General features: G+C 41.1%; 1 protein-coding gene across 2 annotated transcripts; it reads left to right on the forward strand.

The window, feature by feature from the left end:
- On the forward strand, positions 1-27,508 carry NRDE2 (NRDE-2, necessary for RNA interference, domain containing). 2 transcript variants are annotated; one of them, XM_083374756.1, is made up of 14 exons: positions 1-143; positions 3,997-4,096; positions 4,850-5,056; positions 8,029-8,175; positions 9,945-10,407; positions 11,584-11,989; positions 14,496-14,629; positions 17,677-17,800; positions 19,810-19,982; positions 20,206-20,592; positions 21,601-22,511; positions 24,180-24,318; positions 26,568-26,639; positions 26,874-27,508. In XM_083374756.1, the coding sequence occupies exons 1-14, from the start codon at positions 71-73 to the stop codon at positions 26,997-26,999; spliced, it is 3,462 nt and encodes a 1,153-aa protein (XP_083230882.1). In that variant the 5' UTR covers positions 1-70; the 3' UTR covers positions 27,000-27,508. The 2 variants fall into 2 exon arrangements, with proteins under 2 accessions (XP_083230882.1, XP_083230883.1); XM_083374757.1 differs by having other exon boundaries at positions 14,598-14,629.
- Positions 27,509-27,593: the final 85 nt, after the last annotated feature.

Consider the following 27,593-nt stretch of genomic DNA (forward strand, 5'->3'; position numbering starts at 1 on the left):
CCTTCCTTACCCAATTGCTGAAGGCGGCAACGGAAGTCATCGGTCTTGGGGGTTTTCTCGGCCTGCCGTGATGGCTCTTTTTCCTGCTTTTGCCGACGCTGCTAATGACGGAGACGTAGAAGCAAGCGAAGGCTCGAAAAGAGGTAATGACGTTGCTCTTGTTGATGTGCCTCAGTAAGAAGCGGACTAAGAAGCCCCTCTTTGTTGAAACCGTATTTTGGTTTTCCTTTCGGACGTTCGTTTCTACGGATGCCCTTTGCAGCGTTCTCCGAGCCTAGGTCTGCCAAATGGATGGAACTACAACTCCCAGAATTCCTCCCCGCTGAGGCAGTCCACGCTACCCTGGCCGGGATTTCTGGGAGTTGTAGTCCCAACGCTTCTGGAGCTCTCTAATACAGCGTTTCCCAACCTTAGGAACTTGAAGATGTGTGGACTTCAACTCCCAGAATTCCCCAGCCAGCACAGCTGGCTGGGGAATTCCGGGAGTTGAAGTCCACGCATCTTCAAGTTCCTAAGGTTGGGAAACGCTGTTCTAATATATATGCCTTGGGGTATGCAAAAAAAGTCCTGAAACCATTCATTGACAGTATAGCATATTGACATATTGTAAGGCCTTGCTGCTGCATCAGCCCAAAGTTACAATTACTGGACCTGTTAACAAGCTGACCGTAAACGGGGGAGATACTCTTGCTTGCCCTACTAAGGTGACAAAAGAGATCTGGCTAAACAGAAATTCCATAGACTTGTGGTTAGTCTTATAAAAGGGTCACACGATGAGAATTCTGAAAAATCCAGATGGGCAATTTCCACATACTTTTGGATTCAGAGAGGTCTTTTTTGAGAAGTGGGTGCACTGCTGCTTCCAGAATAGAATAGGAATAAGATTCTTTATTAGAAAAGAATAGAGCTGGAAGGGACCTTGGGAGGTCTTCTAGTCCAGCCCCCCACTCAAGCAGGAGAATCTATATCATCTCAGACAAGTGACTGTCCAGTCTCTTCTTAAAAACCTCCAGTGAAGGAGCACCCATGATTTTTGAAGGCAAGCTGTTCCACAGGTTAATTATCCTCACTGTTAGGAACTTTCTCCTTAGTTCCAGGTTGCTTCTCTCTTTGATCAGTTTCCAACCATTGTTTCTTGTCCTGCCCTCTGGTGCTTTGAAGAATAATTTGACCTCCTCTTCTTCGTGGCAGCCTCTCAATATTGGAATACTGCTGTCATGTCGCCCCTGTTTCTTCTTTTCTTTATTTTTTATTTTTTTATTTTATTTTATTTTAATTCCATTTATATCCCGCCCTTCTCTGAAGACTCAGGGCGGCTTACAAGCTTAGCAGTAGCCTTCATTCTATGTATATGCCTGCTTATTAGGGCTTTCACACACACACCCAAGCGGCATTATTACAAAGTCAGCTTATTGCCCCCAACAATCTGGGTCCTCATTTTACCTACCTCGGAAGGATGGAAGGCTGAGTCAACCTTGAGCCTGGTGGGATGCGAACCTGCACTAATTGCAGGCAGCTGGTGTTACTTAAGGAGGCATTAGCCCACTGCTCCACCAAGGCTCTAGACTAGCGAAACTCAAGTCCTGCAGCCGTTCTTCATATGTTTTAGTTTCCAGGCCTTTGATCACCTTAGTTGCTCTTCTCTGAACTTTTTCCAAGGTTTCAACATCTTTTTTGTAGTATGGTGACCAAAATTGGCTGCAGGTGTGGTCTCACTAGGGTTTTATAAAGCGGTACTAATACTTTGCATGATCTTGATTGTATTCCTCTGTTTATACAACCCAGGATTGTATTACCTTATTTGGCTGCTGCTGCACATTGCTGGCTCAAAGTCAAGTGGTTGTCTACTAGGACTCCAAGGTCTCTCTCACAGTGACTGTTTTTGAGTCAGGTGACATCTAATCTGTACTTATATCTTTGATTTTTCCTGCCTAAATGTAAAACTTTGCTTTTCTCCACGTTAAAACTCATTTTGTTGGATACGGCCCATTGTTCAAGTTTATCACGTTCTTTTTGAATTCTGAGCTTGTCTTCTGGGGTGTTGGCTACTTCTGCCAGTTTGGTGTCATCTGCAAATTTGATGAGTTCCCCTTCTATTCCTTCATCTAAGTCATTGATATTGAAGGGTACTGGGCCTAAGACAGAGTCTTGTGGTACCCACCGCTTGCTTTTCTCCATGTGCATGTAGTACTATTGAGGACTACTCGCTGAGTACAGTTTGTCAGCCAGCTACAGATCCATCTGATGGTGTTGTTGTCTATCCCACCTTTTTATAGCTTACTAAGCAGCAGGTTGTGGTCTACTTAGTCAAGTGCCTTACTGAAGTCTAAGTATACTATGACCACAGCATTTCGCTGGTCTACTAATTTAGTCACTTTGTCAAAGAATGAAATAAGATTGGTTTGGCATGATCTGTTTTTGACATACTTGTGTTGGCTACTGGTTATAACTTTGTTTGCTTATAGTTGTTCACAGATCTGTTTTTGATTATCTGTGTCTATCTTGTGTGGTTGCAGTGCCAAACCAGACAGTTATAGAGATGCAGATAACAGACTCAATAATTCCTCTGAAGAACTGTATCAGCAGGTCCTTGGGCAGTCTGAGCTTTCTGAGTTGGTGCAGAAGGAACATTCTTTGTTGTGGTTTTTTGATGACTTTGTTGATGTTAGGTGTCTATTTTAAGTCTTGAGATATTATAGAACTTAGAAATTTGAAGGTTTCTACTGTTGATACTGTGTTGTCTAGTTAGTATAGTAAGACGTGGTAGTATAGGAGCATTTCTGCTAAAATCTATCATTTCTACAGTTTTGAGTGTGTTTAGTTCAAGTTTGTTCAGGCCACACCACAAGGCTAGTTGTTGAACCTCCCATCTGTATGCAGATTCATCGTGAGACCAATCAGTGTTGTATCATCTGCAAACGTCAGTACTTTTAACAGAGGGATCTTTTGAGATGCAGTCATTGGTTTATAGAGAGAAGAGAAGTGGAGAAAGCACATAGCCCTGGGGAGGGGGGGCTGTGCTTAATTGTACAGGTATCTGATGTGATTTTTCCTAGCTTCACTGCTGCTTCCTGTCTGTTAGAAAGCTTATGATCCACTTACAAGTGTGGTCAGGCACAGCTAGATGATTTAGTTTAGTTAGAAGAATATCTGGAATGAGGGTATTAAATGCCAAGATGAAGTCTACAAAGAGGAGCCTTGCATAGGTCTTTGGAAATTCAAGATGTTGTAGGAAGTAGTGCAGAGCCGTATTAACAGCGTCATCTGCTGATCTATTTGCTCGGTAGGCAGATTGCAAGGGGTCTAACAGTGGATCCGTGATGGTTTAAAGATTTCCTCTCCCAATGGGGCAATAACATTTTACAGATTCAGGAAAGCATCTCCCCATCTCAGCTGCATGAAGGAGCCCGGAAGGACAAGGTTCCGGCTCATAAGTCGCAGAGGACATCCTACATGTTCCCTTACGAAATCCCTGGTGACCAAGCAGGAAGATGTCCTAGTAGCTCTTGCCCAGCCAGGTCTCAGTAACACAGGCCAAGCATATTGGCATTGAGAGTGCAAGGGATTTGCAGGTAGATGCGTGTCATAAACAAGCAGCAGTACTGTACTGAGCAGCATCAACTTTTCTCTACAGATTTTGGACTTCTTACTGTATCTGACCTGTGCAAACCCAGGTGGTTGTCAGGGGGCAACAAGGGGGCTCTCTTTTGGTTGTCCAGATATGGCAGCCACACCCGCTGGACTCATGAATGCACCTGAGTGGACATGATCTTTTTGCAGGCTGAAAAATATATTTAGAATTGCTGCCTACTTTTGGTAAATTGTAGCCATCAATAAGCTATCAATCTTGTAGCTATCAATAAGCTATCAATCGAAACAAATTAGCATTTATCTAGGAGGCAAAGGAAAAATCAAAAGATTCATCCATAACTGTAAAAAAAAACAATGGCAGTTTTATTGTTGTATTAACAATCTGTCTTTCTTCTGAATCTACAGATTTGAACTGGTTGACAAATCAAAGCTTCTGCAATGAAGATGCACTGAGATTGCACCAAAATGTTTTAGAAATTACAGACTGTGCTACTCCGCTCCAAAGGTAGTATAATACCTTTAGTGTTGTTCTTCATAATGTACTTTTAAAACAGGAAAAAATATGGGCAGTTTTACCTTTCAGCAGCATCTGCCGGGAAGGGGCGGGTTGCACATCATGTGGGCCAGTCTGAGAAAAGCAGGAGTGTGACAGATGATGAAAGTGGCAAGAGCCTGAGGGTGCCCATGCTTATATAGTTGCTATAGCATTCTGTATTTATGCACACTAAATCACAAAGACTATTGTTTAAAATTCCTTCCTTCCTTTAAATAAGATGATAAGTTCTGGTTCTTTGGTGAAGATAGAACAGTACGATCATTTGTCACTGCTGCTCAGATTGATTTTTTTTTTTCATTCTTAAAATTACCTTTTAATTTCATTTTTCTGATAGAAAGACTGTATATCTGTGTTCCAGAGGTGAGACATTTTAGAAGTTGGTGGTTGGGACAATTGGATTTCAGGTCCCTCAAACGAGAACATACCTGTTTGGCAAAGATAGGCAAATACATGATTTTATCGCTTTGGAAGAAAAATGTCATATGTAAACTAGCTATGAACTTTATAATTGCAGCCTAAATTTTCATATTTAAGTGTTGTGTTTGAAAAAATAAAACTTTGACGTGTGCTGTATAATCTGTGCCATCCTTAGATTTCATCTTTCATTTAAAAATACATTTTGTAGCATACCTTCTAGATCTTTCTATTTTCCAACAGATATAGGAAGATCATTGATCATGTGATTTTTATCTGTTTTATAAGCAATACAGCCACCAGTTTTGAACTCCCAGAAGAAAAGGAAGCCAACAAAAGTTTCCAAGTGTCACCTAAAAAAAGAAAGAAAAAGAAAAAGCAACGAGACCACAAGAAAAATAAAAACAAAAGAAGAAAAGAATGGACCACTAGTGGGTCTGAACCTGAGGATGCGAGAGATGATAAAAATAATGAAAAAAGAGGAACAGAATTGAAGTACGTAAGTACATTTCATTTCTGAACTTACACTTCTGATAGATCCAATCATTTCTTCCTTTTTCTGATTAGTAATATTACTGACAAAGAGTTCAGCTATGAGAATAAGATAATTCATGCAGAAGCCGTGCCCACCCCATTGCCGGCAATGGCAAAACCGTCCCGATACATTGCGCGACGTCACGTGATGTGAGTTTGACATGTTTGCTCTAATCCATAATACTTTTATGTGGACATACGAGTCCTGTTGGAGTTCGGAATTACTCGAATGGGAAAGAAAGAATGCAGGTTTAAATGGGGTCAGCGCATTCTTTTCAATGTTTGGAGATGCTAGCAATATCTGTCCTCTCTTCAAAATGTGGGGCTTGGGGTTCTTCTCCTCACGACTTACCTTGGAAGATCATGTAGCAGCTGTGACTAGGGGGGCTTTCGCCCAGGTTCGCCTGGTGCGCCAGTTGCGGCCCTATCTGGACCGGGATGCCCTGTGTACGGTCACTCATGCGCTCGTGACCTCTCGCCTTGACTACTGTAATGCTCTCTACATGGGGCTTCCCTTGAAGACCACTCGGAGGCTCCAACTGGTACAGAATGCGGCCGCGAGAGTTGTCTTGGGAGTTTCCCGGTACTCCCATGTTACACCTTTGCTCCGCGAGCTACATTGGTTACCAGTTGTCTTCCGGGTGAGGTTCAAGGTCTTAGTGATGGTTTTTAAGTCCCTACATGGCATGGGTCCGGAATACCTCGGGGACCACCTGCTGCCGGCGTCAACCCCCCTCCGCCCTGTGCGTTCCCACAGAGAGGGCCTCCTCAGGGTGCCTCCAGTCAGAGAATGCCGGCTGGTGGCCCCCAGGGGGAGGGCCTTCTCTGTGGGCGCCCCGGCCTTATGGAATCAACTGCCGGTGGAGCTCCGGATGGCACCGGATCTCCGCTCCTTCCGGCGCGGGTTAAAGACCCACCTGTTTGAACAAGCTGGCCTGGCCTGATGGGGAGTTAATTTGGGTTTTTAAATATTTGTATATTTTACTGTTTTATCTTGGGCATTAATTTAATTCTATTTTAACTTTTGTAGTTTTGTACTTTTATCATTTGCCCTGTTCACCGCCCTGAGTCCCTAGGGAGAAGGGCGGTATAAAAATTTAATAAAACTGAAACTGAAACTGAAACTCTCTCACTGACACTGTGATACGGATAACAAATAGACGCAATACATTGTTTATAAACTGGCTTGACGGTCAAGATCAAGCTGTAGTGATAGCCATTTAAAATAAGTATATGATGTATTATTAATGTTTAGAATAACTGGCAGCCAGTCTTTGTACCACTGAAATCAATGAGTAATTGGCTGTAAATTTTTGAGAAGCTGTAATTTGACTAATGTTAGTTAATCATTCATTCAGCTTTTGGAATGAGGCACTGTTATAAGTTATATCCTGTGAATAACAATTTTGGGTTATTCACATTTTTGTGGTTATTCATATCGGGCAAAAATTCTCCATTGCCACAAGCAATAGAACTAAATATTAGAACCTGGCGCTTATCACTTTAAGAATCTGAATTCCAGGTTGGAATTCTAAGAAACAGTTTTATCTTCTTTTGCTCACCAGAAATATATGCAAGTGTCTCTTAGCGTGTCTTAAATTCCTTTGCAAACTGTTCAGATTAATATGAGCTGGAGTGGGTCAAGTTTCTGAGGAGATAATTTTGGGCTCCTTTTTGTATTAATTTAGCACTCCTTTTAGAACTTCAGTAATTTGGATGATCTTTAACCTGCCTTTCTTTTCAAACCCTTTTCCTGTAAATGTACTCTTTGAATATTTTCAAATAGCTTTTGGCACAATATTGGGAAAGATTTCAAAAGAAAGCAAATGCTAGCTTTCCATCAGTCATTTTATTCACATGTTAAAGAAGTGTAGATATCAAGGTTAATCCACGTTAATATTTTTGTTTTTAAGCTTTGTGATCCTTTTGTAATACTACATTGAATTGTCTCTTGTATTTCTTAGCTCTTGTTAGTGACTGATTATTTACAAAATCTCACAAAAAGGTGCTGTGGTACATATTGTCCTTCTGCAGTTCAGATGCTTTCCCCCCCCAAAAAAATAATATATACTGATGGCTCTAGATATATAATAACTCATAAATAAAGCACAGTGCCTTAAAATGCTATGTCCCAATACTGTTTTAAATAACAGCAGAGGGAGGGTAATTATGTTTGCAGCACCTCAATGCAAATCCAGCTAATTCTAAAAGAGGAAATACAGAAGTAGTTAAAAAAATACTTTACATATCGAATGAATTGGTTCAAGATCCTACCTCTATTTACTTGTGGCTGAAGCTGATGTGGCTTATTTCTGAGTAGATACCGATAAATCCGACTGATCACATGATGTGTAAAATTTTCACTTCATTCAGTAGTTTGGCTTTTCTTTCTCTTTTTTCATAGGTTTTGCAGGTTTAAGAGGAAGCCTCAATTTTAGTTCGTTTAAAATAAACTGCTTAAATGTTTGTTTTAGATCTTATTTGATTTGTACTAGAGGTAGTCCTCGACTTACGACCACAATTGAGCCCCCAAACCTCTGTTACTAGACAAGTCCATTGTTAAGTGAGTTTTGCCCCATTTTACAACCTTTCTTGCCACAGCTGTTAAGTGAATTACTGCAGTTGTTAAGTTAGTAGCACGGTTGTTAAGTGAATCTAGTTTCCCCATTGACTTTTGCATGTCAGAAGAACACAAAATGTGATCACAAGACCCCGGGACACTGCATTAAACAAAAATACACGCTAGTTGCAAAGGGTCCTGAATTTTGATCATGGGATCATGGGGATGCTGCAAGGGTCGTAAGGGTGAAAAATGGTCATGTCACTTTTTTCCGTGCCATTGTAATTTTGAACGGTCATTAAACGGATGGTTATAAGTCAAGGACTACCTATGCTTATTTTCCCCTTCCCTCATTTTAAATTTATTTTTGCAGCTTAGAAGAACAAAACACAAATGTGCCTTATCCCTCTACTTGGCTTGATGACGTTCAGGGTTTGACAGCAGAAGGATTCAGAACAGATAAGAAGCCAGACCCTGCAAATTGGCAATATAAGTCATTATATCGAGGCAACATTGCAAGGTAATCAATCTGGTAGCAGTAACGGTTTAGACAATATTATTGAGAGTAAAAAATAAATAAATTTAAGAATACTAATGATCTGTGGTTTAGGGAGAACTTTGGGCATCTTCTTGTATGCAATTTGTAAAAAGCTCAGCGATATTCTCTTCCTTTAGTTCCTCCCTCCCTTATTTTGGCTAGATGTGAGAACAAACAGCAGCCTGTGTGCCTTGCTCAATTTTGTGAAACAAAGCTGCTCCATGATCTGGAAGTGAGGGGGGAAGTTAGGATTTGGGAGTTTTGCTGTGTAGTCACGATTGGGTACTTGACCGTAATGCAGTTTAGCTGCGTTGTCCTGGTTGGTATTGATATTTAACTGACTGCAGACTTAAAATTCAAAGCTAAGCTGCTGAGCATGTGGATGTTTTAAAAAGGATTGTCCTTTATATATAAAAAAAAATGTTCATCTTTTTTTTAATAGGCAACTCATCTTGCACATAATAGAATCCCCTGAGAATCTTTCCAGATTTATACGTCCTAAAAATGTTTTGAAGCCTGTTGTCACAGGAAAAGACATTTGCTCTCTAGTGCCATAATTCCGCCCAGTGAGTTCATTTACTAATCACCACCTGAGTCCTGTTTTAATTCTAATTTAATAAGTTCCGACTCTGCAGAGCCAACAGTCGAATGATCTTGCACCTGGCAATGCTAGCAAAACAGTTGACTTGCCCAAGTTTCACATTGGAGGGTGTCAGTTTTGCAACTGGGAATCCTCTGTCGTTGATTGTTCAGCAGTATTTTCTTTTGCAACTTTCTAGCCTAGCCCCCACCTAATATGCAGTAGAGTAGGATTCCTGCTTTTTAATAGTGGGAAGATGAACAGTGGACAACAGGATAAGCTAGGAGAATTTCCCTGAAAGTTTTGGTAATCAAGACTTCCAGTTTGTGACCAGGCAATAAACTTGGCAGTGTAGTGGAATGTACACCTGTAGGAGCAATAGAGGATAGTTTTGGCAACACAGGGTTTTCCCAAAAAGAGGCATGAATTAAGAGAGCTGGAAGGGGGTAAGTGGGTCTGAGTAGCCATCCCAAGAATCTCTCAGCTATATCCAGTAGGTTAAAAAGTTTTAACTTTAGTTTGGCAAAATTCTATCCCTTAGATATAAGCAAATATAGGATTGAACTCAATTAAATCTCAATGTCTTGTCTTATGCCTGACGAGATTGATCAGTTTATAGATAGTTCTAGTATCCATTTGTAACTTTTTTAAAAATATTTTTTTTAGTTTCAAAATATGCCTTTATTCTGCACTATGTTAAAAACAGCCCGTGTATATTGCCTTGCTTCTTGTACTTTCAGTGCTTTCCATGCATAATGAACTTATTTAAAGTTCATTATGATAGTTCCTGCCTCTAAGTAGGGAAGGCAAGGCACAAATTGAAATAATTGATAAATTCATTTTAATAAGGGAGCCAAGATAATTGCAGAAATTAAGGAGCTGCCTACTGATGATTAACCCTCAGATTGTGGTTTTTGAGGTGGTAATCCTGCTTACATTTGCCATTGGAGGACCAGTGCTGAATTTGTGGGAGTTGCTTTCCCATTTCATGGTTTGATTATGCTGCTTGTCTAATGTCTTAGAGGTCAGTAGTTTCTGGGGAAGGCTCAGAGAGTTTGTGGGAGGAAACATTCATGAATAAAATCTTAAAGCTACGATGATCAGGGCCCGAGAGAGGCTTTTCTCCAAAGACTGCCTCGGGAATAGTCAGTTTTAACTATTACTTTTAAAGGTATAAGAGACGAAGCAACTGCTGCCTTGGCCTTCCACCTAAGGAGCAACGTATTATTTGGGAGAGCTCAGCAGCAAAAAAACCCTCTTCCTATAAGCGACTGGAACGCTACTTCACAAAAGGTGGCCGGAAGCTCCTGAATGAGGAAGGTCTTCGTGTCAGCAGTAAAAATCAAGATTCCTCATCTGGCTCAGCCTCCTGGATACCAATTTTGCAACTAGATCCAGCAGAGGCTCCTTCTACAAGCTGGGTAAACCCTCTTGGGGTTTATGATCTGCCGACCACACTGTGGCTACAAGGAAAAGGGCCCCCGGCTCAACATGGCTTACCAAATAAGCAAGAGCCTCAAGAGAACCCCCAGAATGTAGACTCTCCCCTAATGGCAAAGGTGGAGGAGTATAACTGCAGAGTCAGAGAGAATCCCAGGGACGTCAACGCATGGATGGATTTGGTTTCTTTTCAGGTAGGCATGTACGTGTTAACATTTAAAGTTGCAATGGAAAACTATGACCAAAGGCCATTATTTGAGAGGAGCAGATTGGATTCTGGAATATTCTCCACGTATTTTAATTAAATGCCCATTTCCCCCCCCCTAATGTTGAGGAGTTGCATTGTATGTTTAGAAGGCCAGGTCTCAGAAACTGACAGGTGCTTAGTATGCTGTCAGTGCCATTTTCTACCGGTTCCTGCATTGCTTCGCCACTCTTGTATCTTCTGTGAAAACAAGAGGGTACGGGTGTTTGTTACTTACCAATCACTCAGCAATGAGTTGTTGATGAGTGGTGATGGTGCTGAGCCAGGGGATACTTAGGACTGGCCCTCAAAGTTCCACCCATCACAGCATCCCCTAGTCCAGGGGTAGGCAACCTCGGCTCTTTTATGACTCATGGACTCCAACTCCCAGAATTCCTGAGCCAGCCATGCTGAGGGGAAAGGGAGAGGTTTCCAAGCTGAGCCATGCTGGCTCAGGAATTCTGGGAGTTGAAGTCCACGAGTCATAAAAGAGCCAAGGTTGCCTACCCCTGCCCTAGTCACATGTTTGCGATTCAGATGCTTGCACTTATGATGGTTACAATGTGCTACAGTCACATGATTACCATTTGTGACCTTCCCTGACAGCTTTCCAGTAATAGAGTCAATGGAGAAGCGGCAGGGAAAGTTGCAAGTCATTCTGGTAAAGACCTCCCAGCCATCCTGCACTCACGGTTTCCATACTGTCCACCCTCAGCCTTCCTGCCCTCATGTCACCACAGACCAGGCTATCTGTCCCCCGGCTTTCCTCTGCTCACTCCTGCAGTGGGCCTCTCCCATCCCCCTGAAACACACTCTGCAGCACCCCCCTGCTCCTTACCTGAGACGCCCACCGCTTCCTGCTTAACAACCCACTCGTCTTGGTTTTATGATAGCAACTGGGACTGCCAGGATTGTTGTCGCTAAGTGGTGTGTGGCTAAGCCTGACATGTTTAAGAAGCACATCGCTTAGCGATGTGCCTTGGCTGTTGATTTCACTTCCTCCAGTACCCAGTTCAAAACTTAGCAGTTGGATTGGCTGTGGGTTTTGCCGAAGGATGTTCAATTCCATTTCAGTGTTACTTCAAATACCTTATATTCTCTTTTTTTTGTTCTTTTTATTTTTAAGGATGAGCTCATGAGACATCCTAGTTGTTATGCCATCAGTGAGGGAGAACGGGAAACGAGAAAGAAATCATCCAAGCTAATACTGGAGAAGAAGCTGGCCATTTTGGAAAGAGCAATAGAACACAACCCAAATGAAGTGGACCTGAAACTAGCACGGCTAAAACTTTGCATAGAATTCTGGGAGCCATCTGCTGTGGTGAAGGAATGGCAAAAGTTGATTTTCTTGCACCCAAACAACCCAGCCCTCTGGCAGAAATACCTCTTATTCTGCCAAAGTCAGTTCAGCACCTTTACTGTCTCCAAAACACATGGCTGTTACGGAAAATGCCTGAGCACGTTATCAGCCGTGTATGATGGCAGTATGCTATCCCATCCTGCACTGCCAGGGACAGAGGAAGCCATGCTAGGTAAGAGGGCATTTGAGCTTCTTTGGCCTTTTAAAAGACCAATCCCCTCTCCGGTCATGACATGTTTTGATCTTTGGGGACTTGTGTTTGCTTATGAGGCAGGATGATAATGGTGATGATGGTGGTGGAGGTGGTGGTGGTGGTGATGATGATCAGATCTCATCTCAGTTTTTGGTTTGCATAGATCGTGGTTGATTCTCATTGGCTGTTTTGGGGGTCCAGTTTCCTCTTTTCTTTTTTTTTTCTTGTTTTGTGTTCCTTTACAAATCAAGTTGTTTTTGTAGACAGTGCTGCAGCTGACAGAAACTTCATTTATGAAGCTGATGACTCACATCAAAAACACATTTTCCAATATGAGGGGTGGTGGGGTAAATGTGAAAAAAAACCATAAATAAAAACATGTTTTCAATCATAGCCAAATTGTCCTTTTGATCTAAAAGTCCCCTGCGATTGCTTTTTCAACACAGATCTCAAGTAATCTCTTCAGAGAGACTTTAATACATGACAGTTTCTTCTGTATTATGGGATCACTAATAATGATCTTGCCCTTGGCAGAAATCCTTAAATAAGCCTGCCTGCTCAGCCGAAAGAGTTGTCCCCGTGAATCCTGCAGACTCTTCCTTTGTTCTAGCCTTCCAGTTTGGCAGTTGGGCTGTAAGATTCATCATCTCTTCACAGCATTGCTATTTGCCAAGCCGGTTAATAGTTGTGGGAATTCGTACTTCATGCATGGAAGATGCTACGCTGGGAAAGGTTGTGCATATATGTATAAAAAAAGGACCCACTAGAAGCCAGGGGCCCCTCTGTTGGAGTTTGTTGACCTTGGACTCGAGTGTTGGACTACAATTCCAATCGCCCTCAGTATTCCCAGTGCTGCACTAGCTGGAGTTGACAAGAATTATGGTGTAATAGTTCCTGGAGGCCTCAAATCAAGGGAAGCTGGGATGGCTATTTTTGATATCAGCGAACATAGTTGAAAGATGAGCTTGTTGTTAGGTTAGCAGCAGTATTTAAAAATACTTTCAGGTACCCAACTGAATCCTTTCTTCTGTGAACTTTGATTTCTTTTTGAAAAATACATTGGGCTCAATCTCAACAGTATTGGCCAGGTCTGGAGTAAATTGATTTTGACACAGTATTAAAGTTGGTAGACATTCCCAGATGGGCAAGTGTTAGAAAAAATGCTATTGGGTGCCAGAATTTATTTATTTATTTATTTAATTTGTATACCGCCCTTCTCCCGAAGGACTCAGGGCGGTGAACAGGGCAATACATAATAAAAAACAGGATACAAAAATTAAAAAGTAATTAAACAGCAATGCCCGTAAATAAATTAGTACACATAAAAAGTTAAAACCGATTTATAAAACCCAACCCCATCCCATCAGGCCAGGTCAGCTTGTTCAAAAAGGAAGGTTTTGAGATCGCGCCGGAAGGAGTGAAGGTCGGGGGCTGTCCGGAGTTCAACCGGCAAGCGGTTCCATAGGTCCATAGGTCCAATAATGAGGGTGCCTTTTTTTTAATGAGGAGTAGATCTCGCCTGACGGTCTCATTTACTGATTCAGAACATCGAGCCGTTGACGGTCACTTATAACCATATCGTGTTTTGTTTTCAATCTTGTTAAGAAAATACATCAGCCTTTAAATGAGAGGCTTTGAACAGGGGATGATGAAGAAAGTTAAAGTGAAAGCTTCTCCACTTAGTGGTTCTTTCTCTCATTGCCTGTCATAGTGACTACCTGTCAGAAAGGAACACAGTGGAAGTTGGATGCTTCAGAAAGTTGTTTAGGTGCAGTCACTACTGAGTCGATCCAAATGCGCCTACTTGGCTTTATGGTCAGAAGACGAGACTCGCTGTCTCAGTAACTCCGTGACTTGGCATTTGGCTCGCATGCACATGGCCACGAGCACAATCCCACTCATTGTGTGTCATCTGACTGAAACAACCTTTATCTTTGGGACCTAGGATGAGTTGCTATAACTTGGAATGAGTTACCGAAATCGCCCGATAGGGAAGGAGGTAGCTTCTTCTGTTCCTAAGTTTTAATTCAGCCATTTTTGTTTCTCCATTTCTGATGTATCAGACATAAAAGTTTTTTATGTTTTCAAGGGACAAGATTTTTAATTAAAAAAATAATAAAATAAAATAGAAAATGTGCACAGTGTGCAGTTGGCTGTATACCGACTGCATTCCAAAATATCCCTGGTTGCATTTCTGAATTTGACTTCTAATTCTCAAAAAAGTTACTTCTGTTTACAGTTTTGTGAAATCTTGGAAGCATTTAAGTTTGAACTGAAAGAAAACAATGCTTAATCCTGTTTGGCAACCTTGATTTCTTTTTTTTTTTAAAATATATTAGGGGTTACATGTCTTCATTTTTTAATGCGGTTGTTAATTCAGACTCTGGGACTTGCTAATAGAGATGCGCAATAAATAACAAAAAAGGAAATTGTCATCTGTATCTGAACAGCTGTTACATGAACCGTTGTTTCTTTTTCTCCCAAGCCATTTTTCTTCAACAGTGCCATTTCCTTAGGCAGGCTGGTCATTCAGAAAAAGCTGTGTCCCTATTCCAAGCCCTGCTTGACTTTACCTTTTTCAAACCAGATAATGTCAAGGACTTGCCAACAAGAGGACAGGTAAAAATTAGCCTCTTCATTCCTTCCAATTTCTCCTTCCCCAGCTAACATACTTAAAACAAGCTAATAACCTGGCAAATGTATGAACTCAGCTTTGCTCTATGTTTTCTTTGTTCCCTGAACATATACATAGGAATGCATTATTTATATAGTAGACTACTGATCTTGCTGGATCTTCCTTAATTAGCCCCGATTTGCTCCTTGAACTAGAAAACATGTTAATGTTGAAAATAATTTAGACTGTGTGCCGTGGACCGTACGATCATGAATTGCTTTGCTCAGTATTTCTGCAACCTGAGAAGCCTAGACCAAATGGACTTGCACCTTGCAAATGGGTCATGCCCTATAGCTCATGGATCTGGGAAGGAATTAGAATCTGCACCTCACCATCTCGCAGGATGGAGACTTTGCTTAGCAATAAATAGCATAAATAAGTGAATGCAATTTTGCAGTTATCTTTTAGGCATTTTAGGGTTGCTTTGTTATTTATAGTTTAAATGCCAACGAGGCTGAGTTTCAAATATATTAGTGATTGGCATATTCTCATCACCAACCTAGAACAATGAAATAAAGACCAAAAAAGAAATATCACAAAGATGCATGACTTTAACTGTATTAATCCTTTGGTTTCTGTATTGGTTTTTAGTGATTACCAGTGCTTTATTGTCATGGTAACTCAGAACTGAAAGATTGAAGATTATATAAGCTAAGCAATTCTAAAATCATTTTTCAATTAGGAATTGATTCAAATCTTAAAGTGGCTTCTAACCAGAATACCAGTGTGGATAACACAGTTAATACAAATCTCTATTTATGTCTTGGAACAGAAATGTTTCTTTTATGTGAAGAGTACGTATAAATAATGATGAGCTGAGATGTCCCAAGTCTGTATCTTATCTTAGCCATAAACTCATTAGCTTGGCTTGTTGAACAACTAAGCAGTTGTTTACTGTTATGTAACAAGGCTGGGGTTTGCCATCCACAAAGGATGAGGATCGGAAGCATCTGCTTTTTTTGCCACACCACGATTTATCTTTACATCTAGAAATGGCAAGCTATTCGTTTATTAAAACTTTCCAGGATCAATGGTTGGTTTAATCCTATAAGCCCGTATTATTATAAATTTATCAGGAATCCCAGTACAGACATAAAGACACATTTGATTGCTTTAATTCAGAATATGAGTGCTACCAAGTTCTGGTTCCTTTCTCAGGGCTGAACAGTGGATGAAAAGCAGGAGTAATTTTGGAGTACAGGTATATGGCTCATTGCTCTAGTTATGTAACACTCTTTATGGTTTAGCTGGATGTACTGGATGACTTTTAAGTAGCCTCACAGCTAGAATTTTATTTGCACGTTAAATTTGATGTTTGAATCGTCTTACAAATCTGCTTTTTTTGTTGTTGTTTAGCATTGTCCTTTTCTATCCTCCCCTCCCCCTTTTGTTCACTCAGCTCTGGTTAAAACCTGCTTTGTGTAAAAAAAAAAACCAAATTGGCTACTATTACACTTACTTCAAAATAAAGAGCTTTGATCATTTTCATTTCTGCCAACAACTGAGATGAAATGCATTGCTGGCTGGTGAATTCTTTATGGAAGGCACCTAAATTGGAAAAGACTGCTAGAGAAGCCATTAGTCTTTAAAGTAACCCGGTCTTGGTCCATAGAATTCTTTGAAGAAGGATGCTGTACTGTCATTCTCTTTCCATTACTCCAGCCTTGGCCAAATTGCCTAATAATTCTTGAGTCCAAGATCAGTAGTCGTCCTTAAGTTAGATAAGGTGTTTGTTGGTTTGTTTGTTTATGTGTTATTTCCTACCTTTATTATTCTATTGTTTGTGTGACCTGTCCTTTTATTTATATTTAGATCATTATAAATTGCTGAGAACCAGTTTGGTTCAGTGGTTAAGGCACCAGACTAGAAACCAGGAGACTGTGAATTCTAGTGTGAACTTAGGCATGATAGCCAGTTGAGTGACTTGGGGCAAGTTAGGCTTGGGTAACAAAAAAAAAAAAGGGGGGGAAAGCAGACTCTGTACTTAACGGGGAAAATGCTAGAAAAAAAAAGTGTAGATATTAATCAAATAAATAAATATTTATTTATTTATTTATTTATTTAATTGGATTTGTATACCACCCTTTCCCGAAGGACTCAGGGCGGTTTACAGGGAATTAAAACAAGAAATACAAAAATTAAAAACAATTAAAAAGATTATAATAGTCCCTGAGAGAATAAAAACCCCAATTAAAATTAAAATTAAAATTAAAATTCTCAGCCTGGGCCAGAGAGCTCGAAGAGCCAGGTCTTCAGGTCCCGGCGAAATGAACGGAGGTCGGGGGCAGTCCTCAACTCCACGGGCAGCTGGTTCCAGAGGGCAGGCGCACCCACTGAGAAGGTCCTCCCCCTGGGCGTTACCCGCCGGCAATCTTTTACCGGCGGCACCCTGAGAAGGCCCTCCCTGTGGGAGCGCACTGGACGAAGGGAACTTGATGCTGGCAGCAGGTGTTCCCTCAGATATCCCGGACCCAAGCCATTTAGGGCTTTATAGGTCATTACCAGCACCTTGAACCTCACCTGGAGGGCAACCGGAAGCCAATGCAGCTCGCGGAGTAGAGGTGTTACATGGGAGTATCGGGAAACCCCCATCACAACTCCTGCGGCTGCATTCTGCACCAGCTGAAGCCTCCGAGTTTAATTTATAATTTATTTAATTAATTTAACATTCATCCAATTTTAATGAAATTAATCAATTGTTTAAGGTTATATAGTTGTATATATGGATCGTGCAGTTTTGAAAAAAAACAAGCCTTTTTTTTAAAAAAAAGTAATAGGAACATATGTGGCAGCATTAATCATCTTTAGAAGACATTTTTCCTAACTTTTTTTAACTTGTTCTAAAAATTTATATTAAAAATCCCAGCCATTTAATGGAATATTTAATGGGAGATATTATAAGAACATTTTAAAGTGATTGATGAATTTTGGAATCTTGCTTAAAGTATTTGATTATAATTTCGTGTATTTATTCATCTTTCCCCAATTACAGAGGGAATTCTTTGAACCTTTTTGGGACAGCGGAGAGCCTCGAATTGGAGAAAAAGGAGCTAAAGGTTGGAAAGCCTGGATGCATCAACAAGAGAAGGGTGGCTGGGTGGTCATCAATCCACCTGGTAAATATTTTGCATTTCAGATTTGAGAGTTGCTAGGGCACGTTATAAAGTCACACTCCTCTGTTGGTTCTGGTTTCCCCCCCCCCCAAAAAAATAGATAATTTATGAAATGTCTACACTGCCTTAGTCACGCTGATATGGTTCATTATGTCTGCAAGTTAGAACAGTGTTCTCCAGTTCTTTGCTTTCTGGATTTAATGAATTATAAATCCATTTCACATCAGCCAGTACAGATACTGTCTGGCTTACTGAAGAAAAATGGGAGTTGTACTTTAATATTTCCAAAGGCATTAGTTAAGTTAGGCTGAGCTGAAAAATAGCTTGCAGTCTGCAATCATCTTGTTGAGCCTAAGAAGAAAGAAGTTTTTCAGTCCCAAAGGATGATTTGAAAAACAAAAGGGTTGCCCGCATTTCTTTGTTTTTTAGTGTCCTTCTGATTTTAGTGAGGATTGGGTTATATAAATTGCTTTGGACAGGCAGAAGGCCTTAGATTATTAAAGTGAACATAAAGGTTCTGGTACAATTTAAACATTTTTAGTAGTAACATTTATTCAGCTTGTGAATAACAGATATACGAACATGTAGTGACTCAGCGGTGGCTCAGTGGGTTAGGACGCTGAGCTTGTCGATCAGAAGGTCGGCAGTTTGGCGGGTCGAATCCCGAGTGCCGCATAACAGAGTGAGCGCCTGTTACTCATCCCAGCTTCTGCCAACCTAGCAGTTCGAAAGCACGTAAAAATGCAAGCAGAAAAATAGGGACCACTATGGTGGGAAGGTAACAGCGTTCCGTGCGCCTTTGGCGTCTAGTCATGCCGGCCACATGACCACGGAGACGTCCTCGGACAAGCGCTGGCTCTTCGGCTTTGAAACGGAGATGAGCACCGGCCCCTAGAGTCGGAAACGACTAGCACGCACGTGCAGGGGTACCTTTACCTTTACCTTGAGTAAGTTGGAGGATTTGTTTCTTGGCATTTATTTGGTGAAGGACAAGATAGTCATTGATTATGAACAGTGAGCATTTGTTTTACTATAATCTTGATTTTGTTGTTGTTCTTAAGTCAGCGTAGACTCCTGGCAACTGCCTGGACAAATTGCTGCAGTTTTCTTGGCAACATTTCAGAAGAGATTTGCCATTGCCTGTTTCCTAAGGCTGAGAGAGAAGACTGGTTTTGTGCCTCTGGCGGGACTGGAACTCACTGTGTCCTGCTTTCTAGCCTGGTGCCTTAACCACTAGAGCAAACTGGCTTTTTTTTGACCCTGAATTACTTCCGTCTATTTAAAATTTACTGTATAAATATTTTTGCTTTTTCTTGCCATTCTTTTTTTTAACAGTGTGAAGTAATGCAAAGCATATTATTCTTCTCTAAGAATACTCTTCTTATTTAGGTAAACTTGTTTGCCCTGGCCTGCTCTTATCATTCTCATTGTCCATTTGGCATCCTGTCTTTAAACGGTGGTCATTCTATGGAAAATTTAAGGATGTTGAAGATCGCACTTGCGTGCACCCTCATCCTTCTCAGTCCTTAGTTATTATTATTGTAATAATAATAATAATAATTTTATTTATATACCGCCCTTCTCCCGAAGGACTCAGGGCGGTGAACAGGGCAGACATAAAAAAATACAAAAATACAAAAGTTAAAAAGAATTAAACATATGCCCAAGCTAAAAACAGTAAATACATATATTAAAAATGACAATAAAAACCCAACCCATCCCCCATCAGGCCAGGCCGGCTTGTTCAAATAAATGTGTCTTCAGATCGCAACGGAAGGAGCGAAGGTCGGGCGCCATCCGGAGCTCAACCAGCAACCGATTCCATAGCTCCGGGGCGCCCACAGAGAAGGACCTCCCCCTGGGGGCCACCAGTCGACATTCTCTGATCGGTGGCACCCTGAGCAGGCTTGGCCATCTTATAATGAGTTTTTCTTTTAAATTTGAAGTAAACTTTTTAGAATGTGCATATCCAGCTGCAATTTTGAAAAATTCACTAATGTGATTTTAAATAGATGAAGATGAGGAAGATGTAGAGGATGAAGAAGAAATAAAGGATAGATCTCTACCGAAGTGGCAAAACTGGCTTCATATTGAACGCTCCCGGGAAGCAAGGCACTGGTTGCCCTGGCGTCCAGAAAAAAACAAGAAACAGTCATCAGAAGATTGTGAAGATCCAGAGAGGCAGGTTGGTATGATGCAATATGACCAATGTTTATTTTAAGAGAAGCTTTTTTATGGTGCTAGTGGACACACCTGAGTCAAAGATGGAAGCTGACATTGTATGACTACTTACATCTGCTTCAAAAACTCATGCCTTTCATGGAAAATGTGAAGCATCAGCTCCCATATTTAAAAGTTTTTGTTTAAAATTCATTCCTTACATAACAGCACTTTTATATGTTTCATAGGTCTTATTTGATGACCTTGGACCATCGCTGATAAGACTTTCCAGCCCTGAACTTCAGTTTCAACTCCTTTCCTCATTTTTGCAATTCTTAGGAGTTCCAGGCAGCTGTAGACTTTTGCTTTCTTCCTTCTATATAGCAATGGATGAAAATAACTTATTTGACAACGGATATAACAACCAAGGCATTCTGACTTCTTTGGATATGCCTCTTTTTGGAGTCAGTAATATTGGTCATATGGACTCAATGGTCCAAGGAGAGAAGCACGTGACGCACTCTAAGGAAGGAGAACAATTTATTCAGAATCTTTTCCATATGACGCTGCCCTTATTTTCAGGCAAAGACAGGTCTAACCTATGCATTTTTTGGCTTCAGTATGAAATCGCTAAGGTAATGGACTTTCTCTTGTCTAATACAGATAGCAGATCAAATGTACACATTATATCTACAAATCTGTTTCTAAAATTGACAATTCCGGATAGAAAAGGATATCCAATATAACGTAATATTCAACATCTCAGCACATGTGAATGGGACGTTCTGGATGTGGGTTTAGAGTCGTGATGAATGCAGAGGTGGTGTAGAACATTTGTCTCCAACCTTTGTGGCTTGGCAGCCTGGCTGGGGGGAGAGGGGTGCCTGTGCGTGTCTTTGAGCACTCGTACAGCTCCACTCACGCAAGAGAGAAGACTTTGGGGCACGGTCCCATCTTGTTCAGGCTTCTCCTGGCCAAAACCTTTGGCAAAGGAAAGAGAGGGCCTGAGGCAGTGCAGAATTGCTCCCCTGAAGCCTTTCGTCCATTGGCAGAAGTTTTTGGCGTGGAGGAGAGAAGCCTTTGGGGGGACATGGTTGTGTTCCTTGAGACTCACCGAGGCTGCCTGATGCTCCAAAAGCGGATGGGGTGTCCTGCGCAGGCAGCCTCGGTGAGTCAGCGAAGCTGAGCAGAGTGCGCTCGTCCCATTCAGCCTCTGCTCTCACCACTCTGTTTTTGGAGCAGTGGGAGCAGGCAGCTTGGCAGCCCAGCTGGGGGAAGGAGAGGGGAACTGGGCCAGGCTAGCGATGGGCCAGCGTGCATGCGCTGCCACGCTCACACAAGAGAGAAGCTTTTAGGGCACTGCTTAGGCGAGGAGGGCTGCACGCACGCCGGTCCACCACTCACATGGCCCAGTTGCAAATAGGACACAGCCTGACAGTGGGCTGTGGCTCACAGGTTGGGGACCCCTTGTGTAGAACATTTGTAAAAATACAAAAAGTATATATAGATAGCAAAGATATGTAGCTGTTGATTGGTGGATCTAGCTAGAAGTGTATAAAAATAAATAAAGTTTTGTATTGTATTCCAAGTACATTACATTTTCTTTTAAGCTGTTTCTTCATTTGATTGTGTTGACTTTGCAGGTCATTCAGTACTTGAGAATGGGAAAGAAAAAGAAACTAAAATTGCAAGGCAAGAAAAGCAAAAAATTAGCTAAAAATCTTCTTAAGGCACCTGACAACAGAAATAATGTTTCCCTGTGGCAACTATATGCTTACCTAGAGTGGCTACTTGGCAATATAGAGGATGCTAGAAAAGTTTTTGACACATCTTTGGGGATGGCTGGAATTAATGGAATCCACAACCCCCAATTCTGTCATCTTAGCCTTCTTTATGCTAAACTGGAAGCAGAATTGCTAGTAAATCTAGAAGGAGCTGTAGAATCACGTGCAACTCACATATTGACCAAATTGGCTGAAAGGGGACATTATGTTCCTTATCATGGACAAGTATCATCAGTGAATATTTTGAAAGCTCGGAAAACATATGAGCACCTACTTCAAGATTGTTTAGCTGAAAACTTCACTTCTGATCAAGAACATGCTAGTGATTCTAGCCATCTAATTGGATTGGTTGGCTGTTACGCTCTTTTCCAGTATTTAACTCTTGGGATTGACTCTGCAATGTCAGTATACTGTCAGGTTTCTCAAAAGCTGAAAGACAAGGATCCTGGAGAAAGGCTTAGTGGTCAACATTTCACCCTGCCTCTTGAAGCCCTCTCCCTCATGCATGTAAGCTTGCTCAGGTTCCACATGAAAATCAGTGTGTATCCTCTGAGTCCTCTTCGTGAAGTACTGTTGGAGGTTTTGAAGAGACATCCCAGCAACCAGTCTTTTTGGAAGGCATACATCCAGATCCAAAGCAAGTCTCACAATGCTAGCAAAGCCCGACGTTTTTTTGATGCTGTTACAAGAACTACACAATCACTGGAGCCTTGGCTGTTTGCAATCCAAGTGGAGCAAATGAGGAAAAAACTAATTGAAAGTGTCCAGAGGTAACTTGACTATCTCTATAACAATGGTAAGGTCAGTTGGAGAGGTATGAATGAAATTGAAAAGGTGTTTTGTTTTGAACCTGAAACAACCACGTTGTGGCAGCCAGCCATTCCAGGTAGATCAGTGGGCTAATGCCTCCTTAAGTAACACCAGCTGCCTGCAATTAGTGCAGGTTCGCATCCCACCAGGCTCAAGGTTGACTCAGCCTTCCATCCTTCCGAGGTAGGTAAAATGAGGACCCAGATTGTTGGGGACAATAAGCTGACTTTGTAATAATGCCGCTTGGAGTGTGTGTGAAAGCCCTAATAAGCAGGCATATACATAGAATGAAGGCTACTGCTAAGCTTGTAAGCCGCCCTGAGTCTTCGGAGAAGGGCGGGATATAAATGGAATAAAAATAAAAATAAAATAAAATAAAATAAAATAACTGAACCTAAGCAACCATAGCATTTTGATTGTTCCCAGTTTCAGCCATGACAAATTCTGGAAAAGTTTTATCAGTAAACAGAACAATGCTATTGAGCTTACCCTCTCTCTCTGTTCTGCCACCACTGCCATCCTTGAATTCAAGCAGAAGCTATCCATTCACCTAGCCTTGGGATGGTCAGGTCTATTGGATATGGCACACTTGAATCCAATGCAGTGGCACCCAAGGGGAGATGAGCAGTGTGTATGGGGCAAGCACAGGAGAGGATGGCACATGTTGGCTCTAACATATCCAATTGGTACGATTTATCTAATTGGTCCAGCCAGCAGTTATGTTCTTACCTTTGTTTAGTTGCTTGATGATGATGATGGAAGGGATCTTGGAGATCATCTAGTCCAACCCCCTGCTCAGGCAGGAAACCCTATACTATTTCAGACAAATGGCTGTCCAGTCTCTTCTTAATAACTTCCAGTGTTGGAGCATTCACCGCTTCTGGTGGCAGGTTGTTCCACTGATTAATTGTTCTAACTGTCAGGAAATTTCTCCTTAGTTCTAGGTTGTTTCTCTCTCTGGTTAGTTTCCATCCGTTGCTTCTTGTCCTGCCTTCAGGTGCTTTGTAGAATAGCTTGACTTCCTCTTCTTTGTGGCAACCCCTGAGATACTGGAACACTGCTATCATGTCACCCCTTGTCCTCCTTTTCATTAAACTAGACATTCCCAATTCCAGCAACCGTTCCTTATATGTTTTAGTCTCCAATCCCCTAATCATCTTTGTTGCTCTTCTCTGTACTCTTTCTAGAGTCTCAACATCTTTTTTACATCGTGGTGACCAAACTGGATGCAGTATTCCAAGTGTGGCCTTACCAAGGCATTGTAAAGTGGTATTAACACTTCACATGATCTTGATTCTATCCCTCTGTTAATGCAGCCTAGCACTGTGTTGGCTTTTTTGGCAGCTGCAGCACACTTAGTTGGCTTTCTTCCTCTTATTACATGGTGACTAGCTTTTTCTCCACTCCAGTCATTTCCAAAAAAAATATAAATAACAAAGTTAAAGTATGAATATGAAATTCATATTCATATGAAAAATAAATGTTAAAAATAAAGATATATCTATGCAGTTTATCTTGGAGCCCTCGGGAGAACCTTAGTCACATGGAATCATGCTGTCCAGTTTTTCCTGTGTGCTGATGAAGACTCTTGATTCTCCTGTGACCATTCAGTTTTTGCTTTTCTTCAGGGAGCCGACTGGAGATGTGTATGCAACAATTCCTGAAATTGGGTTAACAAATCGAATCAAAGCTTTATTTGAACATGCAATTCAGACTGAAAATGGTGCTCATTGCCCATTGCTCTGGAGGTTGTATATATGCTTCATGGTGAGTGCATCATCATTTGCCTTACATTCTCTAATCCTGTAGGTAATCTCTGAATATATTATTGGTCGAAAGCTTTTAAAACAGTACATTTTACAATTGGTTTTACGCCTATGAGTGCAGTGGAAATATATGGATTGCAAAATCACTGTAGAAACTAGTTTATGTATCAAAATATATCTGCTTTGATGTTTTGTCTCATCTTTGTTAAAGTAAGGGAAGGGAGCCTGGGGGGCGGGCAGGCAATGGCTTAGTAATTAAAGACACTAAGTTTGTCAGCTAGAAATCCCAAGCGCCACAGGATGGAGTGAACTCCCATTACTTGCCCCAGCTCCTGCCAACCTAGTAGTTCGAAAGCATGCAAATGTGAGTAGATAAATAGGTACCACTTCAGTGGGAAAGTAACAGCGTTCTGTGTGCCTTGGCCTGCAGTCGTGCTGGCTACATGATCATCCAAATGTCTTTGGATAATGCTGGCTCCTTCAGCTAAGAAACAGAGATGAGCACCGCCCGGTCAAGTGAGAAACGACTGGACAGGGGAAACATTTACCTTTAAGTGAGCCTGTAATTTTCCATTAACTTCCCATATTGTTCCTAGACCTAGAGGCAGATTGTCAGGAGGAAGGTTAATTGTAAAGCGACAAAGAAAATGAGATTTCCTCATCTGTGAAAGCAAATATTGGACTGTCATTTTATTTATGTACTTATACAGTAGTGAGAGTTGTACATTCTTCCTTCCCCAATCTGATGCGTTTCAAAATGTATCGGAGATCAATTCCAGTAATTGATAGGGCAGGGATGGGTAACCTGTGGGTCCTGTGCAGCCTTCCTCAGCACCCCAAAATTGGGCTGCCCAAATCACAAATTTCAGCTGTGCAATATTTGTTTTAAATATACCTGTAGAAATGAGGATCTGTCCTTTCACTCTCATTTTCTTCCTTTACCCAAATGTAGCTATTTTGTGGCCCACTTTCAGCCTTTATTGTTTTAAGTTGGGGTAGGATAAACCATCCCATCCTTTTAGAACTGTCAGAGATTCTCAACATGACAATTTAGGTTTGTATTTTGGGGAGTAGGATTTGGGTGAAGAAGGAGAGTGCAAAAGTTGGGTTGAAACTAAACATTAAGAAAACCAAGATTGTGGCATCTGGCCCTCTCAATTCCTGGCAAATAGATGGAGAAGAAATGGAGGTAGTGACAGATTTTATTTTCCTGGGCTCCAAGATCACTGCAGATGGGGACTGTAGCCAAGAAATTAAAAGACACTTGCTCCTCGGGAGGAAAGCCATGGCAAATCTAGACAGCACATTAAAAAGCAGAGACATCACCCTGTCAACAAAAGTGCGAATAGTCAAGGCTGTAGTCTTCCCAGTTGCAATGTATGGCAGTGAAAGCTGGACCATAAGAAAGGCTGAGCGCCAAAGAATTGAGGCCTTTGAACTATGGTGCTGGAGAAGACTCCTGCAAGTCCCTTGGACTGCAAGGCGATCAAACTGGTCAGTCCTAGAGGAGATCAACCCTGACTGCTCTTTAGAAGGCCAGATCCTGAAGCTAAAACTCAAATACTTTGGCCACCTAATGAGAAGGAAGGACTCACTGGAGAAGAGCCTAATGCTGGGAAAGATTGAGGGCAAGAGAAAAATGGGACGACAGAGAATGAGGTGGCTGGATGGAGTCACTGAAGCAGTAGGCGTGAGCTTAAAGGGACTCCAGAAGATGGTAGAGGACAGGAAGGCCTGGAGGAACGTTGTCCATAGGGTCGCGATGGGTCGGACACGACTTCGCAGCTAACAACAACAACAACAATTTGGGTGATCTTAAAAGTGGTTATGTTGGAGTTTTGCTTTCTCCCAGAGGCTTCCTAATCCATACTTAAAATCCTGGGTGGGGGAAACAGCATAAAAGTTCACTCTGGTTCTTGATGATATTGTGGGATTATCTCCTACTACACCCATTCGGAAGATGAGGAAATTGAATTGCATCCCTTGCCCCAACTGCCATCAGGCCAGAGAAAGATTTTTTAAGTGCAATTCATTACGATACGAATGAGCCTTGGCAAACAGATTTGTTTCCTTGTCTTTTTTCTGGGCCAGCTGAAAACTTTGAAAAGTTTTCCTTTCCTGTTCTTGACCACAACTTATTATGTCCATCCATTTCTTGTTTATCTCTAAGTTAAAAAAAATATACTGTAATTCATATATTTTCTAAATGCTTGCCCTTTTAAAATGCAGCTTTTCTGTTCCCTTTTTCAGGTTTCTTTGGGAGATAAAGCAAAAAGTAAAGGTGTATTTTACAGAGCTCTTCAAAACTGTCCCTGGGCAAAAGTAGGTTTCATTAAGTTGTAATAATGATACTTCCCCCCCCCCAAACTACCACTTTGATGTTTAACTGATTTTTAAGTTCTCCGTTGTGACCACCCAGAATTGTTGAGTCAGGGAGCATACAAGTTTAATGAATTATTTTGTTCTATACTTGTTCTTTTATTAAATGAAACTAGGTCTGATTTATCCCAGCAGTGTCGTGAACTGATAATTCTTTATTGACCTCTGTATTTATAGGTGTTATATATGGATGCTATAGAATACTTTCCAGATGAGCTGCAAGAGTTCCTTGATCTAATGGCTGAGAAAGAGCTACGAGTACGGGTACCAATAGAAGAACTGGAGTTGCTGCTTGAAGTCTGAAGAAAGCTACGAAGACAAATCTTCAGCTCGTTGGTTCAATGAGCCTTCAATATAGTTTTACAGGGAGAAATGATTGATTTAGCATCTGTAAAAATGTATAGAATAAGGGTCTATTTTTTTATCCAAACATGTATTACGTTAAGCGTAGGTATGGGTAAGGCTTTTAATTAGTACTTGTAGTTAACTGCCTCACTGATAAAAACACTACTCCAGATATGTAAGTCAAATATATCTAGGATAAAGTGGACTTGAATAGGAAGTTGTTTGCTTCAGTTGGGTCTGATCTTATGGATGACTGTTTATTCAAGATTGAAACACCTTTGAATTGTACAGATTGAGTTTAAACTCATAGACATATGCAGCAATTGGACAGTTTAGAAAAAATATTTAATTAATGAAGGCATGTGTGACTGAATTTTTACCAGTTTATCGTGACAAAGGTCAGATGAAATGTAAATATCTTTGTAAAAGTTAATTATATATAAAAGTTCTATTGAAATGTGGAATCTTTTTAAAATGTTTTGTGTTTTGATTTGTCCTTCAATTACTGCATTGAAATTTACTGTTCGTTGACTTACCAGAAGACAAATTGGA

This window comes from Vipera ursinii (genome assembly GCF_947247035.1).
Source record: "Vipera ursinii genome assembly, chromosome: 1".
NCBI lineage: Eukaryota > Metazoa > Chordata > Lepidosauria > Squamata > Viperidae > Vipera > Vipera ursinii.